This window comes from Delphinus delphis, chromosome 17, assembly GCF_949987515.2.
Source record: "Delphinus delphis chromosome 17, mDelDel1.2, whole genome shotgun sequence".
Classification (NCBI taxonomy): Eukaryota; Metazoa; Chordata; class Mammalia; order Artiodactyla; family Delphinidae; genus Delphinus; species Delphinus delphis.
The window spans coordinates 72031305-72051550 of record NC_082699.1 but is presented as its reverse complement, the minus strand read 5'-3'; the positions used below and the strand labels follow the sequence as shown (position 1 = coordinate 72051550).

At 35.1% G+C, this 20246-nt stretch overlaps 1 protein-coding gene across 10 annotated transcripts in view; it reads right to left on the bottom strand.

Annotated features, from left to right (window-relative positions):
- The window catches only part of PHF20L1 (PHD finger protein 20 like 1), a 78458-nt gene that overhangs the window by 55186 nt on the left and 3026 nt on the right, over window positions 1-20246 (bottom strand). For 4 of the 10 annotated variants that reach the window (XM_059995211.1, XM_059995213.1, XM_059995214.1 and 1 more), the window contains exons 3-6: window positions 5031-5202; window positions 4801-4885; window positions 993-1081; window positions 675-764 (exon numbers count right to left, since the gene is read on the bottom strand). In XM_059995211.1, the coding sequence (XP_059851194.1) occupies window positions 675-764; window positions 993-1081; window positions 4801-4885; window positions 5031-5202 (436 nt within the window). Of the gene's footprint in view, window positions 1-674; window positions 765-992; window positions 1082-4800; window positions 4886-5030; window positions 5203-16189; window positions 16334-20246 lie in introns of all 10 variants that reach the window. The other 6 variants (XM_059995215.1, XM_059995216.1, XM_059995217.1 and 3 more) reach the window with 3 other exon arrangements.

Sequence of the window (20246 nt, the reverse complement as noted above, 5' to 3'; positions counted from 1 at the left end):
CTAGCTGATGATTTCAAAATTATATTTTTGAAAACCACATCACTTAAAACACTCACGCACTTCTCAGAAAACATCAAAAATAATTTTTTTAACTGTGATAGTCTACGTTCTAGACTACTAAATATATACACTTGACTGGAACTGACCATGTGATTTCAACACAGTTCAGGATGATATTTTTTACTGCATGTTATGCAATAAATATGTAGCATATTTCCATATTAGACATTTTTATAGATCACTTTCAATTTCTTAAAATTAATTGTAGGTCCAGGTGCTGAAAATCCCAAATAACAGCAGAACATAAAAGAAAATATTTTAAATTTCTACCGGCACCTTTTCTTTCCAGTATTTCAGGAAACATAATCAACCATAATGGAATTATGGTTTTAACTTCATCCCAGATTCTCCTTCAAATGCTTACCGTTCATTCTTGCTTTGAGCAGTGACAAAGCATGTAATACACTGCTTACAACATATAACTCAGAGAGCCCTACCTGAAACAGCCTACAGAGTGTCAGGTAAGCGCCTTTTGAAAGAAGATTAACGACTATGATTTATAGAAGAAAAGAAGAAGATAAGAAACTCAATATAAAATTTTATATTAAAAATTAACTTTCTAAATGATACTATATACCAGGAAAAACAAAACAAAATTAAAAAAAGGCACTTACCTCACTTCCCATAGACTGGTTACACGATCCAGCTGGGTCGATAGGACAACACCAGCTTAGTGGATGCTGGGATTTCACCTGGAACAGAAACTAGTGACCTATAACTTTAGCAGGTCTAAAACCAAAGAAGCAAAAATCAAGTGTATAATTTATTTTACATTCTAAGCTTCTCTTTCTTGCTGCTATTTGGGGCTATCAGCACATAATCCTACAATTAGTTCACTTTAAAATATATATATGTCTGTATATATATATTTTGATCAGTCACCATTCAAGAAAACATCCCTGTGGGTAGCTAGGAATGCTGAACACTCTTACCTGCCCCTTAGCATCCTCGGGCATGGCTTTAATGTGCATTCTCTTTAAACAACGAATAACTCCATCATAAAACTGAACTGTGAAAGTTCCTGAAATGGGAGTGAGTCAGCATCATTAGAAAATACAATTCAACCTTACAGCAACACATGATATAGAACAAGTAATGCCCTGACAGAAATAAACACCCTATGATTGCAGTAACTGCAAAGACACACCCCTGCTAAGGACCCCACCAAGTTTACTGAGTTTATTGTCTCTTTCCCTGTAAAAATAACTTTGACTTCCCTTATAAAGTACACGAATTAAATCTTGATAAGTTAGTTGCATGTAATTTTGATTTTTACTGGAGGATTTTAAACAATTTTAAACTGGAGGATTTTATAACAATTTAGGTATATGTTTAAATAACATATCAGGTATGTTATACCTGAAGAAAATAAAATCATTAATTATAAAAATGTATAATATTTCTAAGAATCATCATTTGTTCTCTTTGAAAGCTTCTAAATAATGGAGAGAAAGATCTGCTATAGGGAAAAAATCATTTTCTCAGGAAAGGATTATTCCTTTGCAAGATTAATTAACTGGCAAAGAAGAATTATAGATTCACAGGCTTTTCAGCTAGAAAATATACATATCATCTGCATACCAGTCTTCCTGTGCAGATAAGAACACTGACTTCCAGGGAGGCGAAACGCTGCATCCAATGACAGCTAAGCAGCAGCCCAGCCATTAACTAAAAACCCTGATTCCCCTGTCTTTCCCACTGAACGATTCTGCTTTTAGGACTCAATATTCTGTTTACATGGCTATTTCAAAGCATATTCACTTTTTGTTACAGACTCCATGCTTTCAAGTCTTTTACAGTACTATCAGAAAATATATCAGTTACGTAGATTTTATACTTATGGAAATTCCAATGTTTTTCTATCATTTCCTATACAAATGAGGGCAGAGTGCCACTTCAAGTAAACAGATACTTGACCTTTACGAAAGAGGTATAAACAATTGGCGCCAAAGCCAATAAATATACGCACAAGGATTTTTCTTTTCTTTGTAATTTGAATAACACCATTGATTTCATATCTTTCTATAATTAGCATAATGTACAAATCACAGATATAAAGATCTAAACCCAAGTTATGAAAACAACTGATGAACTAAATAGCAAGAATGTGAAGAATCTGGGAAGACTGTGAGAATGCCAAACCACACGAACCCCTTACACCCCAACATGCTTGCCCCTGTCCTCCTCTCCTTCTTCACAGGGCACTGCCGACAGCAGCAGGCTCTTCACTACGCAGACCGTGCATTCTTCCCTCCCTGCCATTGCTCACACTGCTTCAGCTGCTGTGATGCCGTCCTCCTTCCTAACTCCAGCCCACTCTTCAAGGATCAGCTCTTCAAATCCCACCCATAATATGAAAACTTCCCTGACCACTCCAATCTACACTGATTTGCCCCTTCTCTTCAACTTCTCTAAGACATACTACATATACCTAAATGTTCACATTTCTTAGTTTTGTTTAGCTTTTGTAGTGAACAGAAAACTCTTTGAGGGTTTCCTTTTTCTTTCTTTTTTTTTCAGGGGGGGCGGGGGGATAGTGGCAGGCGGCGGGGGAGGCTCATCCACCATGTGGGACATACAGAAAAATGACCAAATTAATACTTCCCATGGAAATTTTTTAAAAACAAGTTATATCTGCCAATATTTCACTAAGGGCTTACTCAAAACTACTGCTGAAATGGCAGAGGCTGCAATCAGTAACATCACTCTTCCACTGATGTAAGCTTAAATTTCTATATAACATGCCCATGAACAAACAGAATAGAATAAAAAATGAAGGTGGTTTGTTTTTGTGCATGTTGTATGTGTGTATGCATATACTGGTAAAAGAAGCTTTCAGCATGGAAGAAAGGTCCCAAAGCTCACACATTTAAAGAAATCTCTCCTAATGATGAGAGAGCATTGTTTAATTTTGCTTCGCTTTGTTCCATTTTGGGTAGATCCTATTAACCTACGAAACTGATTCAATACTTCTTTTCCTTCCAAAAATTGTTACTGACTGCCTACTCTGTGCTGGGCTCTGGACTAGACACTTGGGGAGCCAGTGTGAGTTAAGACACGGGAATAAGAGCTCCATAACACAGCTCTCCAGAAGTATTAAGTGAACAGTGATTTAAAGGCCCCACTAGAAAAGAAGTAACCTGCAAACTTAGTAACTGAGATGTCCCTCAGGTGACCAGTAATAAACTCATAGCCATATTTGTTATTTCAATTAGGTAAACCAATAAATTGGACCTTGGCTTTTGTAAAGTTACATTATCATTTCTAGCTAGACAACTATGATTTACTTTTTTACACCTAACATTTTTAAATATATGTCTTTTTAAATGTTTTCCTCTTCTATCTTCTCTTACCTCAATTTTTCTCATTTTTTGTTAGTTTAAATTCTCAGCTTAAATCCCTTCCATGCTTCCCATCACCTCCAAGTAAAATTCAAATTCTTTAGGAAGACTACAGGATACTTCACATGCCGATCCTTGCTTCTCTCTCCCACCTCTTCTGCTATTCTACAACCTTTAAAGGAATCCTTCATTCCAGTCACATCAAAGATTTGCAGTTCCTTAAAAATGGCATGCCTTTCTACTATTCTTTTGCATACACCATTTCTTCTGACAGAAAAACCTTTTCATCCGTCCTTTTCTAGATAACTTGTGTGGCTTTCAAGATACAGTTTAAAGTACGTATCCCCTTACTTAGGTTAAATGCCCTTCTTGCAAAGAAGTTGTCACTCAATGTGTTTTTTTCTTTTTTTTTTTTTCGGCCATGCCATGTGGCTTGTGGGATCTTAGTTCCCCGACCAGGGATTGAACCCAGGCCCTCGGCAGTGAAAGTGCTGAGTCCTAACCACTGGACTACCTGGGAATTCCCTCAATGTGTTTCTTTAGTAAAAAGAAGGAATGAGTGGTCGAGTTTAAGAAATAACTAATAGAAAACTAATGTATTTTGGAAAATATGCTTAGAAGTATTTCACGACTGTTTTAAATGAGATTTTAAACAATTTAAAAAATAAAATATTTAAGTATATTTCCAATAATAATTTAATGCCTTTCTAAATTAATGCCTTTCTAAATTAATCTACAATTTTTAAAATTCATTACCTGTCCAACAGGTTCTCTCATTTTATGCCACACTAACACACCTGATTTCTGTGGTACTTTCAACATTTCTGATAAGTTCAGTAACTTTTGCTCAGTAGTAATATTAGATACCACAAAAGGCTATTTAATTCTCAATTATCTACAGAAATCAAGAAGAAAAGAGCAGGGAGAAAAATGCAATAAAGGAAATCCTCAACTGATAAGTTCTATACTCTTTCCTCAGAAAACTGTACTGTTTCACTTCCAAGTTGAACTGATTTGAATTTTCCTATATCTTTAGCACTCAGGTTGAGATCTTCATAAAATAACTTAGCCAACAAACTGGAAACAGAGAAGTAGAAATAAAATGCATATAATATAAGCCTGTCAACTGAAAGCTGAAAGATTTTAAGCAACTATTTACCTCTATTAATTTAAACAGTCTATTTAGGCAGTATATTATGTATCATCTTATTGTATACAATATATAACATACTGGATGCCCCTAAAAAAGAGTATTATTAGAAGATTCATTAGGTAAAGTATAAAACAAAGAGAAGCAACAGCTATAGGTAACAATTTCATACATTAATTAAAATTAGTAACTATAGTTAAATTTTACCATAAATCCCATTTTAATTCTCAGATCATTCCAAACACATACCTTCTTTGTTAATCGCCTCAATCTTGGCAGGGTAATAGCGACAGTCTGTCCAACGAGCCAGAACTTCTTCTCCGGCTTTAAAATCCTATTTTAAACAACTTTCAAGATCAATACCATGTATAATAAATAAGCACTTCCTTAATAAAAAACAAGCTTTTGTAAAATTTAACAGAATTCCTTTTAAAAATACATCATTACACATCTGGCAAACAGAAAAGCTTGCTACTTACAAAGAAGTCTTCCTCGTCTTTTAGCCCTTCTTTTCTTAATGCAGGTCTCTCAAGGGGTCTCAACCTATTGCTATCCCAGTAAATCCACTCATCATAACGATGACTCCAGCGCTCAAAATGGACCAACATCTTGCCCTCCTCATAGTCGATTTTTTCAATTCGTGATGGATACCTCAAAAATAAAAAGAGCCTTCATATCAAAAGAAAATTCTTACATTTGTTTATACAAAGTATTAACTGAAATACTGCTTACTATTACAACCATAAACAAAACAATATGGATCCATATTTTTAAACTACTGACCAACAAAGTTTGCTTTATTCTTTGTCTTTTCTTTTTAATGACTGTTCTTAAGACCTAATGAAATAGTCTGATACACTCCCAGTGGAAATATAAATTATGTAATTTAGAATATAAATTGTGCTGTCTTGGGAAATAATTTGCTAACATGTATCAAGTGCCTTAAACATATCCCTCCTTTTTGACCAAATAATTCCAATTCTGGAACTATATACACAAAACATTTATAATAACAGAAAGCAGAAATCATATGATTAAGAAAACTGAAGACTGTCTATAACTATACAAACAATGGTATATCCACTGAATGGAATATTATATAGACTTTAAATGTAATGCTTACAAACGATTTATAATGTAGGAAAATGTAAAAAAGTAGTACTATGTTCACTAGAATTATAAGTATAGAAAATAAATTTGTCTAGCAAAAAATATCAACATGTACATTTATCTCTATATGGCAAAAAAAACACTTTCCCTTTTCTGTTTTTCTACACTTTCCAATATTTTATAATGAGCATCAATGACGGTAGGGAAAGCTCAAACCTTCAATTTAAAAATATAAAAATAACATCACATTGTTCTGTCTTCATGTGTGCTGATTCTCTTACGATGAATTCCAAAATAAAAATTAGTTAACTTGAAACTTTTAACACAAACAAGCCCTCTTCAAAAAAAAAAAATATATATATATAGGAGGCCTATTCATTCCTAATGTACTGTACTAAATGTTCACAGTGACTCATCAGAATTCAACAGCAGCACATGGTAGATGATTCAGCCATAGAGTTTATCTCATACTTTTGCTGGGTTTTGATAAATCTCAATTTTTTATTTTCCCTGTGGAATAAATGTAAATTTATATTGTTAACATAAATTTAAATATAAAGCACAACAGACCTCACATAACTTTGAAATCTAGGCACCGACTACTACCTGCTTCACATATCCCTCATGCTGTTCAAGGCCTTTTATGCGTCTCCAGAGCCCTGAATTGTTCCTGGTATAGCGTCTTTCCTTACTTCAGTCTAAGGAACTGAACTGTTTGGAGTTTCCTCAAACACAACAATGCACTGTCAAACGTCTGTGCTTTTGTACCTTCTGTTCTTTCTGCCTGGACCTAAGCTGCCCTTCCCTTCCTCTGTATGCTCATCATTCAAGACTTGGTTTAACATGTAGTCACTTGTGTGAAGATTTCCCCAGCTCCCCGCCCCCTGGTGCTCTCACTTGCACCCGTCTCATCATAATCATCTCTGTGCACGTTCCTAAACTGTGTGCTGCGGAGCATTTACAGCCCTTGAGACATTAATACGTGTGACACAAAAAAAGGGTCCCGTGGTCAAATAAGCTAGGAAAATACTGGATTAAATAAACCGTTTTCTTTACTGAAAGACTTCTTGGTCCTGCCAATAAGACAGAAATAAAGCATGCACTATTATCAAACCATGTCACCCTTTCATCACAAAGTATTTATGAACATTTCCTGAGAGAGTAGAGGTCTAAGGAACATGATGTTAGCAACTACTCTGGCCTGTGGGTTTCGGGAACTGAGTCATGGCCACCTTTGTACCCCCAGCATCTTCACAGTGACAGACACACACTGGCTACTCAGGGAATGCTCGGCAAGAATAAGAAGTGACGTTAAAGAAAGAAAATCTGCACATTTCTTCAGAACTAAGAAGGCTGTCGACCCAATTATAACCTTATGTTAGATCTTAAGACTTTTTGAGGGAATAGGTGTGGGTAAGGAAACGTTCTGTCCGAGAAAAGCATGAAAACAAGAAAACCTAGGGGATTAATATACTCCCTGAGGTGGATATGCCGATTCCACTCACTTAGAATCAGTGCTGTAATGCTTGTCTTTTGCAGTGTTGCTTTGTTTTTGCTGCTTTGGTTTTTAAAACATAAAAAATGTCAGTAGCATTAAGGGAAGCTTAGAGATACGGCTGTCCTTTAGTTTATTTTTCAACATTCACTAGCCACTTAACTACTATAAACAGATGTTCTATCAGTTCTAAGTTTCTAATTTATGTGTTTATTAACACATCTTTCTGATTTTGAAAAAAAAATTGAAGGTTTATTCCATAAGTTCCTTCAAATTCTAAATGTACACAATTAAATGGTAGGTTAAAAGGAAACATAATTAACTCTTCTCTTCAAGGAGCTTAGCTTAGTGTTAGATGAAGAGAGAGCAGCAGAATATTGACAGAGTCATAAATCCGTCAGGCCCTATGTTCTTTCTTTACTGAGCATCAGCTGATTTTTATATGCCTTATCTCATTAGATCCTGGTAACCATCCAAGGTACAGATAACACAGTCACCATTTAACAGATGAAGACTGTCCAAGGATACACATGGTAAGAGTATTCAAAGTCAAAGCTAACTGGCACAAAAAGCCTACAGGATAAATGGGATAAGGCCTGTATCAAAGTAATTATACCATACATGGTAAACTGGTAAGTATATATAACATTTTTTTTCTCCTTTGTATATCAAGCTTTTATTTCTGAAAAACCATGAATATTGAGGTGGACGTATAATAACAATTATTTGGTAGGGGCCCAGATGTTATGCTTTTGACATAGCATGAGGTTAATGACAACATTACAGCAAAGGTATCTAAAAAGAAAACAAAAATTCTTGCCAGAGTTGATGCTCTCATTAACAGATTTCCTAACAAATTTAGTTAGTTCTTCCTGAAGATAGTGAGCAGTGGGATACTAACTTCATGCTAATTTTGACTATGATTTCTCTCTGCCACTATATTTTTTTTTGTAATTTGAATATACTTTATTTTTTTCATTGATGTATAGTTGACTTTTCAAAAATTCAACATAAGATGCTATAATTAATTGTTCAGAGAAAATTGGAGCATTCACTGAAGGTTCTTGGGAGACATTATGTTGGTCTTGGTGGGGAACTTTAAGGATTTAGACCTAATGAACATGGTACGAAGGTAAAGTGTATACATAAAGCATTGCTCATTTATTCAATCAATGTTCATTTACTTAAAACCATCATGTGACTCAGAGTTAAGCAATCGACCAGACAAGGAAGATTCAGACAAGTAGACTGTCGTTTCTGTCCTCATGGACCTCAGGATCAGAGATTGGAGGGGCACTTCAAGGAAACAGTTCCCTTTGGCTAGGCTACATGGTAAGCAGTTAAGGTGAGTAAAGGAGAATAGTGGGACATCAGACTGGACTGGTTAGCTAGGTTCAAACTAAAGGGCTCTGAAACAGTGAACTACTGAAATGACCCTTCATTCATTACATTCAAATAGGGAATCCCATAAAGTCTGTACTTAATTTGGTTATCAGTTACACCTTAGAAAAAAATCCTAACATCAACATCTTTGCTATACACGTAAAATGCACAAAATGGCGATTTAACATATAGTTCTATACAGTGAAATGATTTCCTTGTTCAAGATGGCCCATAGTAATAATGCCTTGATACACACAGTGAATAAAAAATACTTCCAAACAAATGCATTCACAAATGCCTCTAGATCTTGAACGACAGCAATATTATTTTGATGCACAATTTATGTTTTATCATAACTGAGTGTGAATGGAATGTAAGATTTTTCTTACTGAATTTGGTAGATATCATGATATTTTGTTTCTTTTTTTTTTAAAGAATGAATCATGGAAAGCTGTTAAGAGTAAAGAATAGTGATTACACTGAGTCCCAAACATTTATAAATGATGCAGGAAAAGATTTGAAAAGTAGGAGACTGGGGTTTCAGAGTTAAAACAATTAGAGATAAGAAGAAAGAAAGAAAAAAAAAACATAGTTGGCATCTCTCCAGGGCTCAAAGAAAGAGATGGAGAGAAGGCAACCTCACTAGGACTATGATCCCTCAACGCCAAAATTCTACATAGAGCTCTATTACTCCTTATCGTGTCACTGCAAAATACCATAAAATTGCCACTTTCTTCCCTATTATAATCCCACTTTGAAATGCTTGCACTGTTTAAATGATATTTACTTGTATAGAAATTAAGAGACTGCCTCCATTGCTCTGGGCCTACCTTGCCCTCATATGTCTTTTGCACTTGAATCTTAGAGAACAGTTTACTCTGAGCAAACTTAGCAAGAAAAATAATCCACCCTAAATTGTTTATTAGGTTTAATGGAAACAAATAGCATTCAGAAACACTGAGAAGTCTTTACAATGATTCTTGCTGAATTTAACAGAATTCTCATACATGCAATTCTACTACTGTAATCTCTCAATTGATTTCTTAGGACTCTTTCTAAATCAGTGTGGTCAAAACCCTCCAATGGTCAAGTTCAACTGTAACAACAGAGTACAGCAAGACCATTAACAAAAACGAAAATAATTTTCACCTTCTCTGAACTCTTGTAACTCTTTATTGCCTTATCTAATACCAGCATTTTAACACTGTCACTGGTGCCTCCCATTTACACAAGATCGCTCAGAGAATCAAGATTTATGGATTCTGGGGCTTCCCTAGTGGCGCAGTGGTTGAGAGTCTGCCTGCCAATGCAGGGGACACGGGTTCAAGCCCTGGTCTGGGAAGATCCCACATGCCGCGGAGCAACTAAGCCCGTGCGCCACAACTACTGAGCCTGCGCGTCTGGAGTCCGTGCTCCGCAATAAGAGAGGCCGCGATAGTGAGAGGCCCATGCGCTGCGATGAAAAGTAGCTCCCGCTCGCCACAACTAGAGAAAGCCCTTGCACAGCAACGAAGACCCAACACAACCAAAAATAAATTAATTAATTAAAAAAAAAAGATTTATGGATTCTGAACTAAACCTGTAACCCAATAAGAACCAGATACTGACCAAAGAGGTTAGCTACACACTGAATATACTGTATTGGTTTCCTGTAACATCAACTCTTGTGTGTTGTCAAAACACAAAGAGAAGTGAGAAACCTAAAATGGGAATTACCATTACAGATGAATTACTATACTGGCTCATGGTGTTAACTGTTTTACATGGGCAGATCCTGACTGACAGCTAGATCAGGAAACCATGATCCCCTGAGGCTATATGAAAAAAACACTTTGGTGTAGATGTGTATGAGTATTCTCTTGAGAGAGGGGTTCCCAACTTTAATCAGATTTCAAAGGGGTCCATGATAAAAAAAAAAAATTCTCTGGAAGGCAAGATCATCTATTAACACTGAAAACTATAGGTGCCCCACTCTCCTTGGAAGGAAGAAAGAAATGATGGGCATGCAGCTATGCCAGAACTACAGTCTGATAGATTAAAAAAAATACTTTTATATTCAATGCAGTAACAGTAAAACAATTAAACATGATTTGAATTTAGAGAACTCAATCTGATTTATCACCTAGTTTGATACATCCAGATTTTTACCTGTATTGATAAAGAACATCAACCATGAGGAAATGATAAGGGAAATTCCTTGATACACTGATGGCCTACAATCTCCTACACTTAAGCCAAAGGACATGGCTGTTAACTACTCATTGATAGGTTACAACCCCCTGAGCAAGGCCAGACTTTATCAAACGTCCCAAAAGCCATCAGAATTCACTCTGAGATTTAACTAATCATTTGAATAAGTGCTGTATAAATCAAAACGGCAATTAACCCAATAAATTATTCAAATTATGTATTTTAAATAATAGTTCTGTTCTTGTTTATATTGGTAAGACAATAAAATTTCTAATTTATATAAATTTAAAAACTGACAGTTCCTCATTCATTTCATTTAACTCAACACTGAGTCTCTAATTCACTGTATGTCAGACACTAAACTAGGAATAAAGCTACAAATACAAATAACAATCAACAAACTCAGATTCAGCAGGGAGGGGAGAGAAAAAGGGAATCAATAAGCTAATACAATTACAATATAGCACATAGAAGGAGTACCTAAATTAGATGTTCTCTTGGATAAAGTAGTTCTTCGATTTTTAAAGGATGAAATACACTTAAAATACGACTTAAACATAATTTAAATGTTAGCAGAATCTTTGGGAGTTAGAATTCACAATTCAGAACAGTCTTGTTGATAAGAATTGCATAAGCAAGAAACTCTAACATGGCATCATAAAAAATGACTAAAACATATTGCAAGAGATAGAAATAGAGACCTTCCTTACATACAATTGTCAGGAAGAGGATTATTTGCCAAATAATAAAAATTAATGTAGAATGAAGTCCAAAGCAAACATAATATTCCTATAACCTGCTAACCTTCTAAAATTTTAGCTTCCTGGAAATACTTTACATTTACATTATGCTTTGTAATTTTCTAGTGTTTTCTCACCATTCACTCTCTTCAACAATGTCACCCATTATTACAGTACTTTCAGATGATGTGCTTGTAGGTATTGCATGTTAATTTGTTTCACACTTGAGGAACAGACTGAAAACAAAACCCTTTTGATTAATTCAAACCTGATATTCCAAAATAAAGTATAAATCCAAAGAGTCTATTAATAGAATTTCAAGAACATTCAGAGGATGGTTATATATGTCAAAATCACATCTTTTACAACACTGAATTCTAAGGATCTCAGTGCATTATCCCTCAGGCCCTCTTTTCAGACTCATTCATCCCCAGGACACATGTTCAACACAAGCAGCCAGACCACCCTGCTTCCTACCTGCCCATAATCTTTGCAGCAAAGAATGGGTAAGATCAGAGTTAGCTAGGTATTTTGCTTCAGTAACTCGGAGCAGCCACCTTTCAAATTAAGGTTTCATTTCAAATCACTGGATTTATTTAAACTCCTGTTCTTCTCTACCTCCTTGCCATGCCTACATTCGTTCATACCAACCATGCTGACCAAATCAAAGTGCCCACCCCATAGCCTTTATGCTCATGACCGTCTCCTGCTGTAAGAATCAATTAGACTATCAAAAATTCCTTTCCCACTCCACCAAAAACGCCACCAGTATTCTACTCAAAGTTTATGTACTTCATATAATTTGTTCAGGCCAACATGACCATTCTTTGTTATTTAATTCTATTACAAAACTCCAAACTCTAGCAGGTTGCAGTCCACCCAATTTCTATTTCTTAATATTTAGCATTTAAAAATTATTTTAATACTACAGATAATCACATATGCTTACACACCTATGTTAAAGTTTTAAGAATTTACACTGACTCCTCTCCTGTTAGATTCTACTTTCTTAGAATAACTAATATTCATGCTATTATTATTAATAAAGCTAACATTTATTAAGTGCCTCCCATGTGGCAGAAAACATGAAGAGCTCTAAATGTGCACTGTCCTGCTTATCCTCAAAGAACCACTTGAGTTGGGCACTACTACTGTTCCCAGTTACTTAAGGAGGTCATAGAGGCTCTGAAAGTCAAGTAATTTTCTCAAGTCGAAACAGTGGTGGATCCCTGAATGGAGGTTTGTCTATCTCTTAAAGAATTTGCTTTTGATCATTATATATTCTGCATCTTACAACTGATCATTTTCAGCTCCTGTAAAACTTACTGCAGTATTTCAAATATAGGGGGCTCTTTATCAAGAGGTCCTGAAAACAAAAACAATATAAAATCAAGTTATCTGTTTATTTTTTCTTGCAAATTTACTCTTCTGCTTCTGATACAAAATAAAATGTGTAAAGCTTTTCGTTAGCCCAGAGAGTATGGAAAACAGCTTTTATTATACTGTACAAAATAAACATCCCCCCTCCCTTGTGTAATTCATAATAGTTTGACAAATATCATTTTATGCTTAGTTTTCAGCCAGTAAGTCACAATCCATTTGCAGTAGTGTTCTGCAATGGTAACCAGATTTCAGAATATCCCCGAAACTTTTGGGCTCATTCTTTACCAACTCACCAAAATTCAATGAATTTTGCTGGGCACCTTTTATGAGTAAAAGGGGCTAGGCCTTGTATATAATTCATTTCACATCAGTAGCTTATTCTTCAGTACTTTACCTACCCATGATGTAGTAGAAACGTATTCATTTTTAATTGAAGAGGGTTGGTTTTTTGGCAATGAGAAAACAGACTTTTAAGACACAATGAATATTAAATATCCACATTCTTTCTTCAATTTTATTGCAACAATTCTCTCCAAGTTGTGTTAACTTTAATGACTGAAATAACGTAATATTTACATACTAGTTTCTAATTTAATAAGAAGAAAAAATTTATCTGCTGATCAATGATCTGTAGGAGATGGTAGGAGGAACAGTCAATAGTTCTTCAATACAATGTCATATAAAATACTAAAACACTGAAACCCTTATGAAGAATAACAAAACTAAGCTGCCTTTTCAATACCATGTTAATTTCTTTTAAGAAATTATACTACCAATTTTTAAAGCTAGTATTCTCTCCCTCAGTTAAAAAAATAATTTAAAAATAAAATTAAAAACCCTTAAGCATCTGCAGATACAGTTCTGTCTACTTCGCGAAACTAGAATTGCAAAACATTCTTTTTTGTAAAATTGATTACCACCACAGATAAATTATTTCCTAATTATTGACTTTAATCAATTACTCACCACAAAACAAAGTATTACATAATGTGGTAAGACAAGTGTTAAATCTCGCAACACATAATAATAATATTCAGCAGGAAAAATGTAACAAATAGGGAACTGGATGCGTGTGATAGATGATGACCGAACTTCAACCAAATATCAGATAAGCAAATAAAACTGTCTTCTCTCGTGATCCAACCCTTGCCATTACATGAACGCACACAAGGCACAGAACAATAAAAGTCAATCCATGATTAACCGTAACCACAGGGAGCCTTTTTTTTTTTTTTTTTTTTTAATAAAGCAACAAGGGCCTAAACCCTAACAACTATCCAGCCAGATAGCGCTTGGGACCACAGAAAGAGGAGCAAGAAAACTGACGCACACCAGAGTACGCGCAGCTCAATATATTCTGTTGTACTGAAAAATAACAAAAAAGGATTTCTGGATCATGCATCACTTTGTCCATACTTACATTTTAACTTCCTCCAACTAACATAAACAGTTAAAACAGACTATAAATTCAAAAAATAATCCAGGATATTTCCACGGCTGTCCACCTCAAAAACTATATCTTCAGGTTAACAATTCTGTATGGTCTAGACCGGTGGTTCTCGTATGTGGTCCCTAGACCAGCAGCATCGGCACCATGTGGAGACCTGTGAGGATGCACATTATCGCCCCCACCTCAGATCTACTAAATTAGAAGCTTGTAGCTGTTGGGCCCACGAATCTGTGCCTGACAAACCCTTCAGGTGATTCTTACGCAGGCTCATGTTTAAGAACTACTCTTTCAGACTTCACCTGAATCACTTTCAAAACTGTAGGATCAACGAACTTGGTAAGAGAACCAATGTGTTAGTGAATGGGTACTACACAGAAAGTGAGTTAAAGTACTAAAGCCAAGAGTTATGATTCTAAGTAATTTCAAAATTAAACAGTTAATGAGAAAGTATTTAAATGATGGGAGAGCAGGATGTAGAAAGAGTAACTACCGGCCCAATACCACTATTCTACAAATACTTCAAACCTCTATATTTTTGTTCCCAATTATATTCACCTTTCTCCACCTTTTTCAATACATTTTCTCTTCTTCTAGAGACCAGCAGTTTTGGGCAAACTACATTGGACTTATAGTCCTTGCCTACTTTACTTCTGCCTCAAGCCATTACTTACCTATCTAAAAGTGAGATTAAAAAACCTGTCACCCCTGAATAGGTGAAAAGGAGATAGAAGAGCTTGCGTTTCCAGTTCCAGCAATCTGAGAGGTCACTGAATATGCCACACCTTCACTTTAAGGACATTAAAGCAGAAAAGTCAGTCTCCAAAGTCCCACAGTCCACGGCAGAACAGCACCTAGAACCCACATTTTCTGACTTTAGTTAAATTTACTTTTTTCAATATTCCTTTTCTCTTGCCTTTCAAGAAATCTAGGATAAGCAAAAAATTTGAGCAGAAAAGAAAAAGCTCAATTAAAGAAAAACATGAATCAACATAATGAAAGGAAGACTATTAGAGAAAGAACAATAAGAACAAAGCAGGTGTGTTTCAAAATAAATATGTCTACTCCTATTTCTAATCTTGCTTTCAACATTCTTTTGTGGGGGGGGGAAGGGGAGGGGAAGGGAGAACTTTATCTTTAAAAGTTCATGGGGTTTTCTTTTGTGGAAAATTTAAAACTTAAACTACTAAAATGTTTGTACACTGGTGCAGACCTGTTTGATGATTATTAAACTGAGGGTTCACTTAGATCTTAGGATTCAAAACTTGTGACTTTCTGAATGTAAAGAATCTCAGAATTTAAAAACAAGTCTTATGAATTTCAGTTTGAAATTCTCTACAGGCAGGGTCCTTAATCTGGAGTCCACGGGTAAGTTTTCTACCACCACCCATAATATATATTACTCAGTTATTTTGGTATATAAACACGATTGTACATTTTTCTGAGTCTACAGCTGAAATTAGGTTGTCAAAGGTGGTGACTCAAAATTAGAATCAATACTTTCCAAGTACAAAGAGATTTAGGAAAGGTCAACATACAAAAGGACAAATTTTATTTATATTAGCAAAATAATATTTTAAAAGTATTCACCTATGGTTTCTACAAATTCCAAACTCACCTAATGTAATTTAAATGTGTTTTCAGTTTTTAAATTTCATCTACATACTACTTTTCAGGAGCACACTTCTGTTCCAAATATAGATCACACAACTTATCTCTACTAGTGTTTTCCTTTGAATAGCAAATCCAATCAGTAAAAGACAATCCCTTTTAATTCAGACAATACGTAATTTTATTTAAATTAGAAAGTATTTGTACTTCCTACAATCTAAATTTCTTTGATTTTCCCACTCTACTAAAATTCTGTTCATGAACAGTTTAAAAACTCACATTTGCAAATGTTCCATACAGTTCAAAAAACTCCAAATGTGTGGAAACAGCATTTGTCAATTCAAATTTATACTGTTCTATCAAACTCTGTACTTGCAGACATCTCCACATTTTTTTTATCTTTCATTTTCCTTTCCTTTAGATCTAGAAGAGAATTACATAGAAATATTCCAATAAAGGTTGGACGAGCGTAACTCATCTGAATATTTTAAAATGACTTTATAATTTCAAGTTGAAGAGCAACACCGGAGCATATTACTTTGTTTTGTTTTCACAACTAAAACTTGCTATAGAGTATTGTAATTTCAGTCAAAAAGTTAAATCAGTAGTCAAAACTGGTTTATCACATTTTTTACTGAACAACGTTCAGAATGATTAGATACTTTAACGTTTTTAAGGGTGCTTTCTAAATTATAAAACTCTGCAAAAACAAAGATTTTATCATCACCTCAAAAAGGTTTTATAGCATGTTGCAATGACATGATATTCCTTCTGTATTCCAGGCCATTCTCATGTCAACACTAAGGCTACACTTAAAAACTTACACATTGAGTCTTCAGATCCCCAAAGATAAGTTTTTCAACTCTCCCTCTTCCCTTGCATTTACCTCAGTGCTTTATAATTATGTATTATTTTATATAATCTGAAGCAAGTTTAAATACATTATTTTATTTGATCCTTAAAATAATTCTGTAAGTAAAAGTCAGTAACACTGCTTGCATTTTACTGCTAAGCCAACCAAGTTCAAGGACTTAACTCATATTTACAGGATCAGAAAGTGGCAGTCTGAATTTGAACCTGCCTCTTTCCTCTTTAGAATCCACTGATAGTGTCTCAAATATAACTTCAACTCTGAACTTTCTCTTTCCCCAAACACACTCCTGTATCAACGACCTGTATTTATCTTCATTCTTATGATGCGACTGCATTCAAGAAATTATAAAGAAATTATAAAGCTAATATGTTCAGGTTTGGATATACAGAGGCTGCAGTGGCATATATGAGGGAGATAAGACAGAAAATGGTTGACTGTGTTAGCTGTGAACATTAACACATTAAAAGCCTTTTCAGAGACTTTTAAATTAAAAGACTGTTGAGAAAGACATTAAAATGTTTTGAGTAAAACTACAAATTTTTTAAAAATTAAAGCAACCCACACTTCTCAGTAGGAGTTAGATTTAGTCCATATAGAAGAGATCCAGGAAGAGATATGGGAACATATGTATATGTATAACTGATTCACTTTCTTATAAAGCAGAAACTAACACACCATTGTAAAGCAATTATACCCCAAAAAAGATGTTAAAAAAAGAGAAGAGATCCAGGTATCAAAAACCACACACTGGAACAGAAGGCGACTGGCCTCTCACTGGCTTCTCAGGGCCTGCATTCATTAGTATTGGTAAATAATCAAACCACCAGGGTTTTCCGATGTAACTGGAAAATTACTTTGAAAGCAAAAAGTGATAAACTGCTACTTAAAATGTGGAGTGTATTTTCGAGGATGAAGTATCTTTCTGAACTTTAAAGAATATGTGATATGGTTTGCTCAAGGAATAATAATGTACTTTCCCCCCAAAAAATAGGTTGAGTCTTCCTCTTAAATCAAATCTACCCCAAACCTAAATGTGGGAGCTTAACTTTAATTTCTGTCCACTAAATTTAGAGTTTATCCTTTTATTTCTAGAGTACATACTAAAAAATATTTTCCTTTTTTTAACATAGGACAAACCTTCTACATATAAGACAAATGGGCATTCAGGTGCCCTACTATCACAACTTTCCCGCCGTACTTCTCTTTAAAAGCTAATGTATCAACATATAGGTCATTTTCCTAGTAATAGCTATACTGCTTATTGTAAATGTCTTACGTACAAAGAGAGTAAGTAATACTTGCATTTCTGCCTGTCCCTCCCTGTCCAATGCCTATAATTCAAAAGACATTTATGGAATAGTATTGAGTAGGGCCTCAATACTATTCCAACTGAATGAATAAATGTGGAAGACTAAGCACTCAATATGGATGCAACCCAAAGAGAATATGAAAGAAAGTAGAGAGGGAGGGATGAAAGACGGAAGGAAATTAGTTCAGTATATTTTCAGTGATTAACTGTTTTGCCCTCATAAGGATATCAAAGTTTCTCAACACTTAAATAATCCTTCTATATTTTCACATGATATTAAAGCAAAAATGTGTGGAATTTATAGGGGATACAGAATGGCCCATAACAAAAGAAACAATATAAAGAATAAAATTTATCCCATTTAAAAATAAAATCTGTTAAGAGCACCACGTCTCACAGAACTTCTTTTGTGCCCCATATAAAATTCAATAAATCTTAGCAGTTAATTACTTGTCCTACAGTAAAGTACTTTAATACTAAATTAAAGGGCCACCCAAGCCGAAACACTGTTTGAGACTACTGACAGTAACAAAGTCACGAGAAAATTATTTCTTTCAATTACCTAGAATATGTATATACAATACTCTTAATGCTTTTGTAATTAAAGCCCCACTAGAGCAGAATGCTAAAATCGTCGTATAAATGAGCTCACAAAAATCGAACTGACAGCAAGTTGCAGTGATTATCGTATGTGATTATTCTGGCTAATGTTTACTCACTTTAAAGAGACCGTTATTACTGGGGTCATTAAAATTAAATCTAACCTTCATCAATGAGTACATCTGCATGATATCACTCTATCTAAGCACCTGGGAATTTTTTGATGAGAAGCATAAGATAATGAAAAAATTAAGCTACAACTTTTATTTGTTTTCTGACATTCCAAATACTCTAAAAGCAAACTCAGACTTAATTTTTAAAGTAGTTCTTTTTCATAATCTTTTTAACTACTGAATCACCGATTCAACAGCTGATGAATTAGGAAACATTTCACCACTAAAAGTGAGTTTCTTACTAATCCCAGTTAATTATGCCAATATCCCTTAAGGCCATTGGGAGAACTAATAAACTATGTGCTTTTCCAAAACTGGAAGCTAGTTCAATTGCAACTTTGTCAGTTTGGAAGCCTAAGAAAAGAGTAATATGAATTAACTAATAATTCAAAAAGCCAGTAACTTTAAAAAAAGAAAAAAAATAATTTAACATCAAAGAAGTAGCATTTCTCATACTCTTGCATCACAGAGAGGTTCAATAGTGTGTCCCTTCAGAGCAAAAAGCTTCTTTTGGTCAAAATCAGAACCAAAGAGAGCCAATTACTGACTAAAATAGCATCTTTCAGCGTATGGTCTAATGCAGTGGCTCTCTATCAGGGGCACATAAGCCCTCCACTCCCCCACCCCCCAAAAAAAAACATTCGGCAACATCTGGAGACACAGTTTACCATCGTGACTAGGAGAGATGCTACTGCCTGGTTCCCGGGTGCTTTCCAAGCCCCTCCTGAGAACGCTGTGTACATTCTCCAGCTGATGAGAGTAATTAAGCCCCCTAAAAAGAAGCACTCACTGAGATGCAGCTTGGAGGCATGAGGCCAAATAACTGTGCCTTCCCATCTCAAACTATAGATTCAAACTGTCCCAAGCAGAGCCCATTAAGCTGGGGGTCACGGACGTTTGCAGAGTTCCAACACCTTCGTTTTTGCTAATAGAAAAAAACCCCAGGCTGGTCTAAAGTCAAGTATCATGACTAATCAAGATTTCTCTGCCTGCCATTGCCAACTCAGGAAGTTGACTTAATACAAATCCATCAAAGACAAATCTACAAAATGCCCACTACATTTTAAAGGGAGTTGTAGTGAAAAGAAAATGTCAAAAAGGCTGGTAAAGTTGTTGAACTGCTAGATTCCTCATCAAAATAAATGGGCTTCAAGAGGAACTGAGGCTGAACCAAGAGACAGCCACCCAGAGAACAGAACTGGAGGCCAGCTAACAGGAATGAGGAAGGCATTCCCTAGGAGAAAGAGGGAATTCTCATTCCTACAGCAGTCCAGTGATCCTGGTGTGTGCTATTTCCCCTTCTCTCCTTTCCAGGTGGTGATTTTATCCTAGGTAACCAATTTCTCCTACACCATTGTATGTAGGGGTATGTTGGAGGTG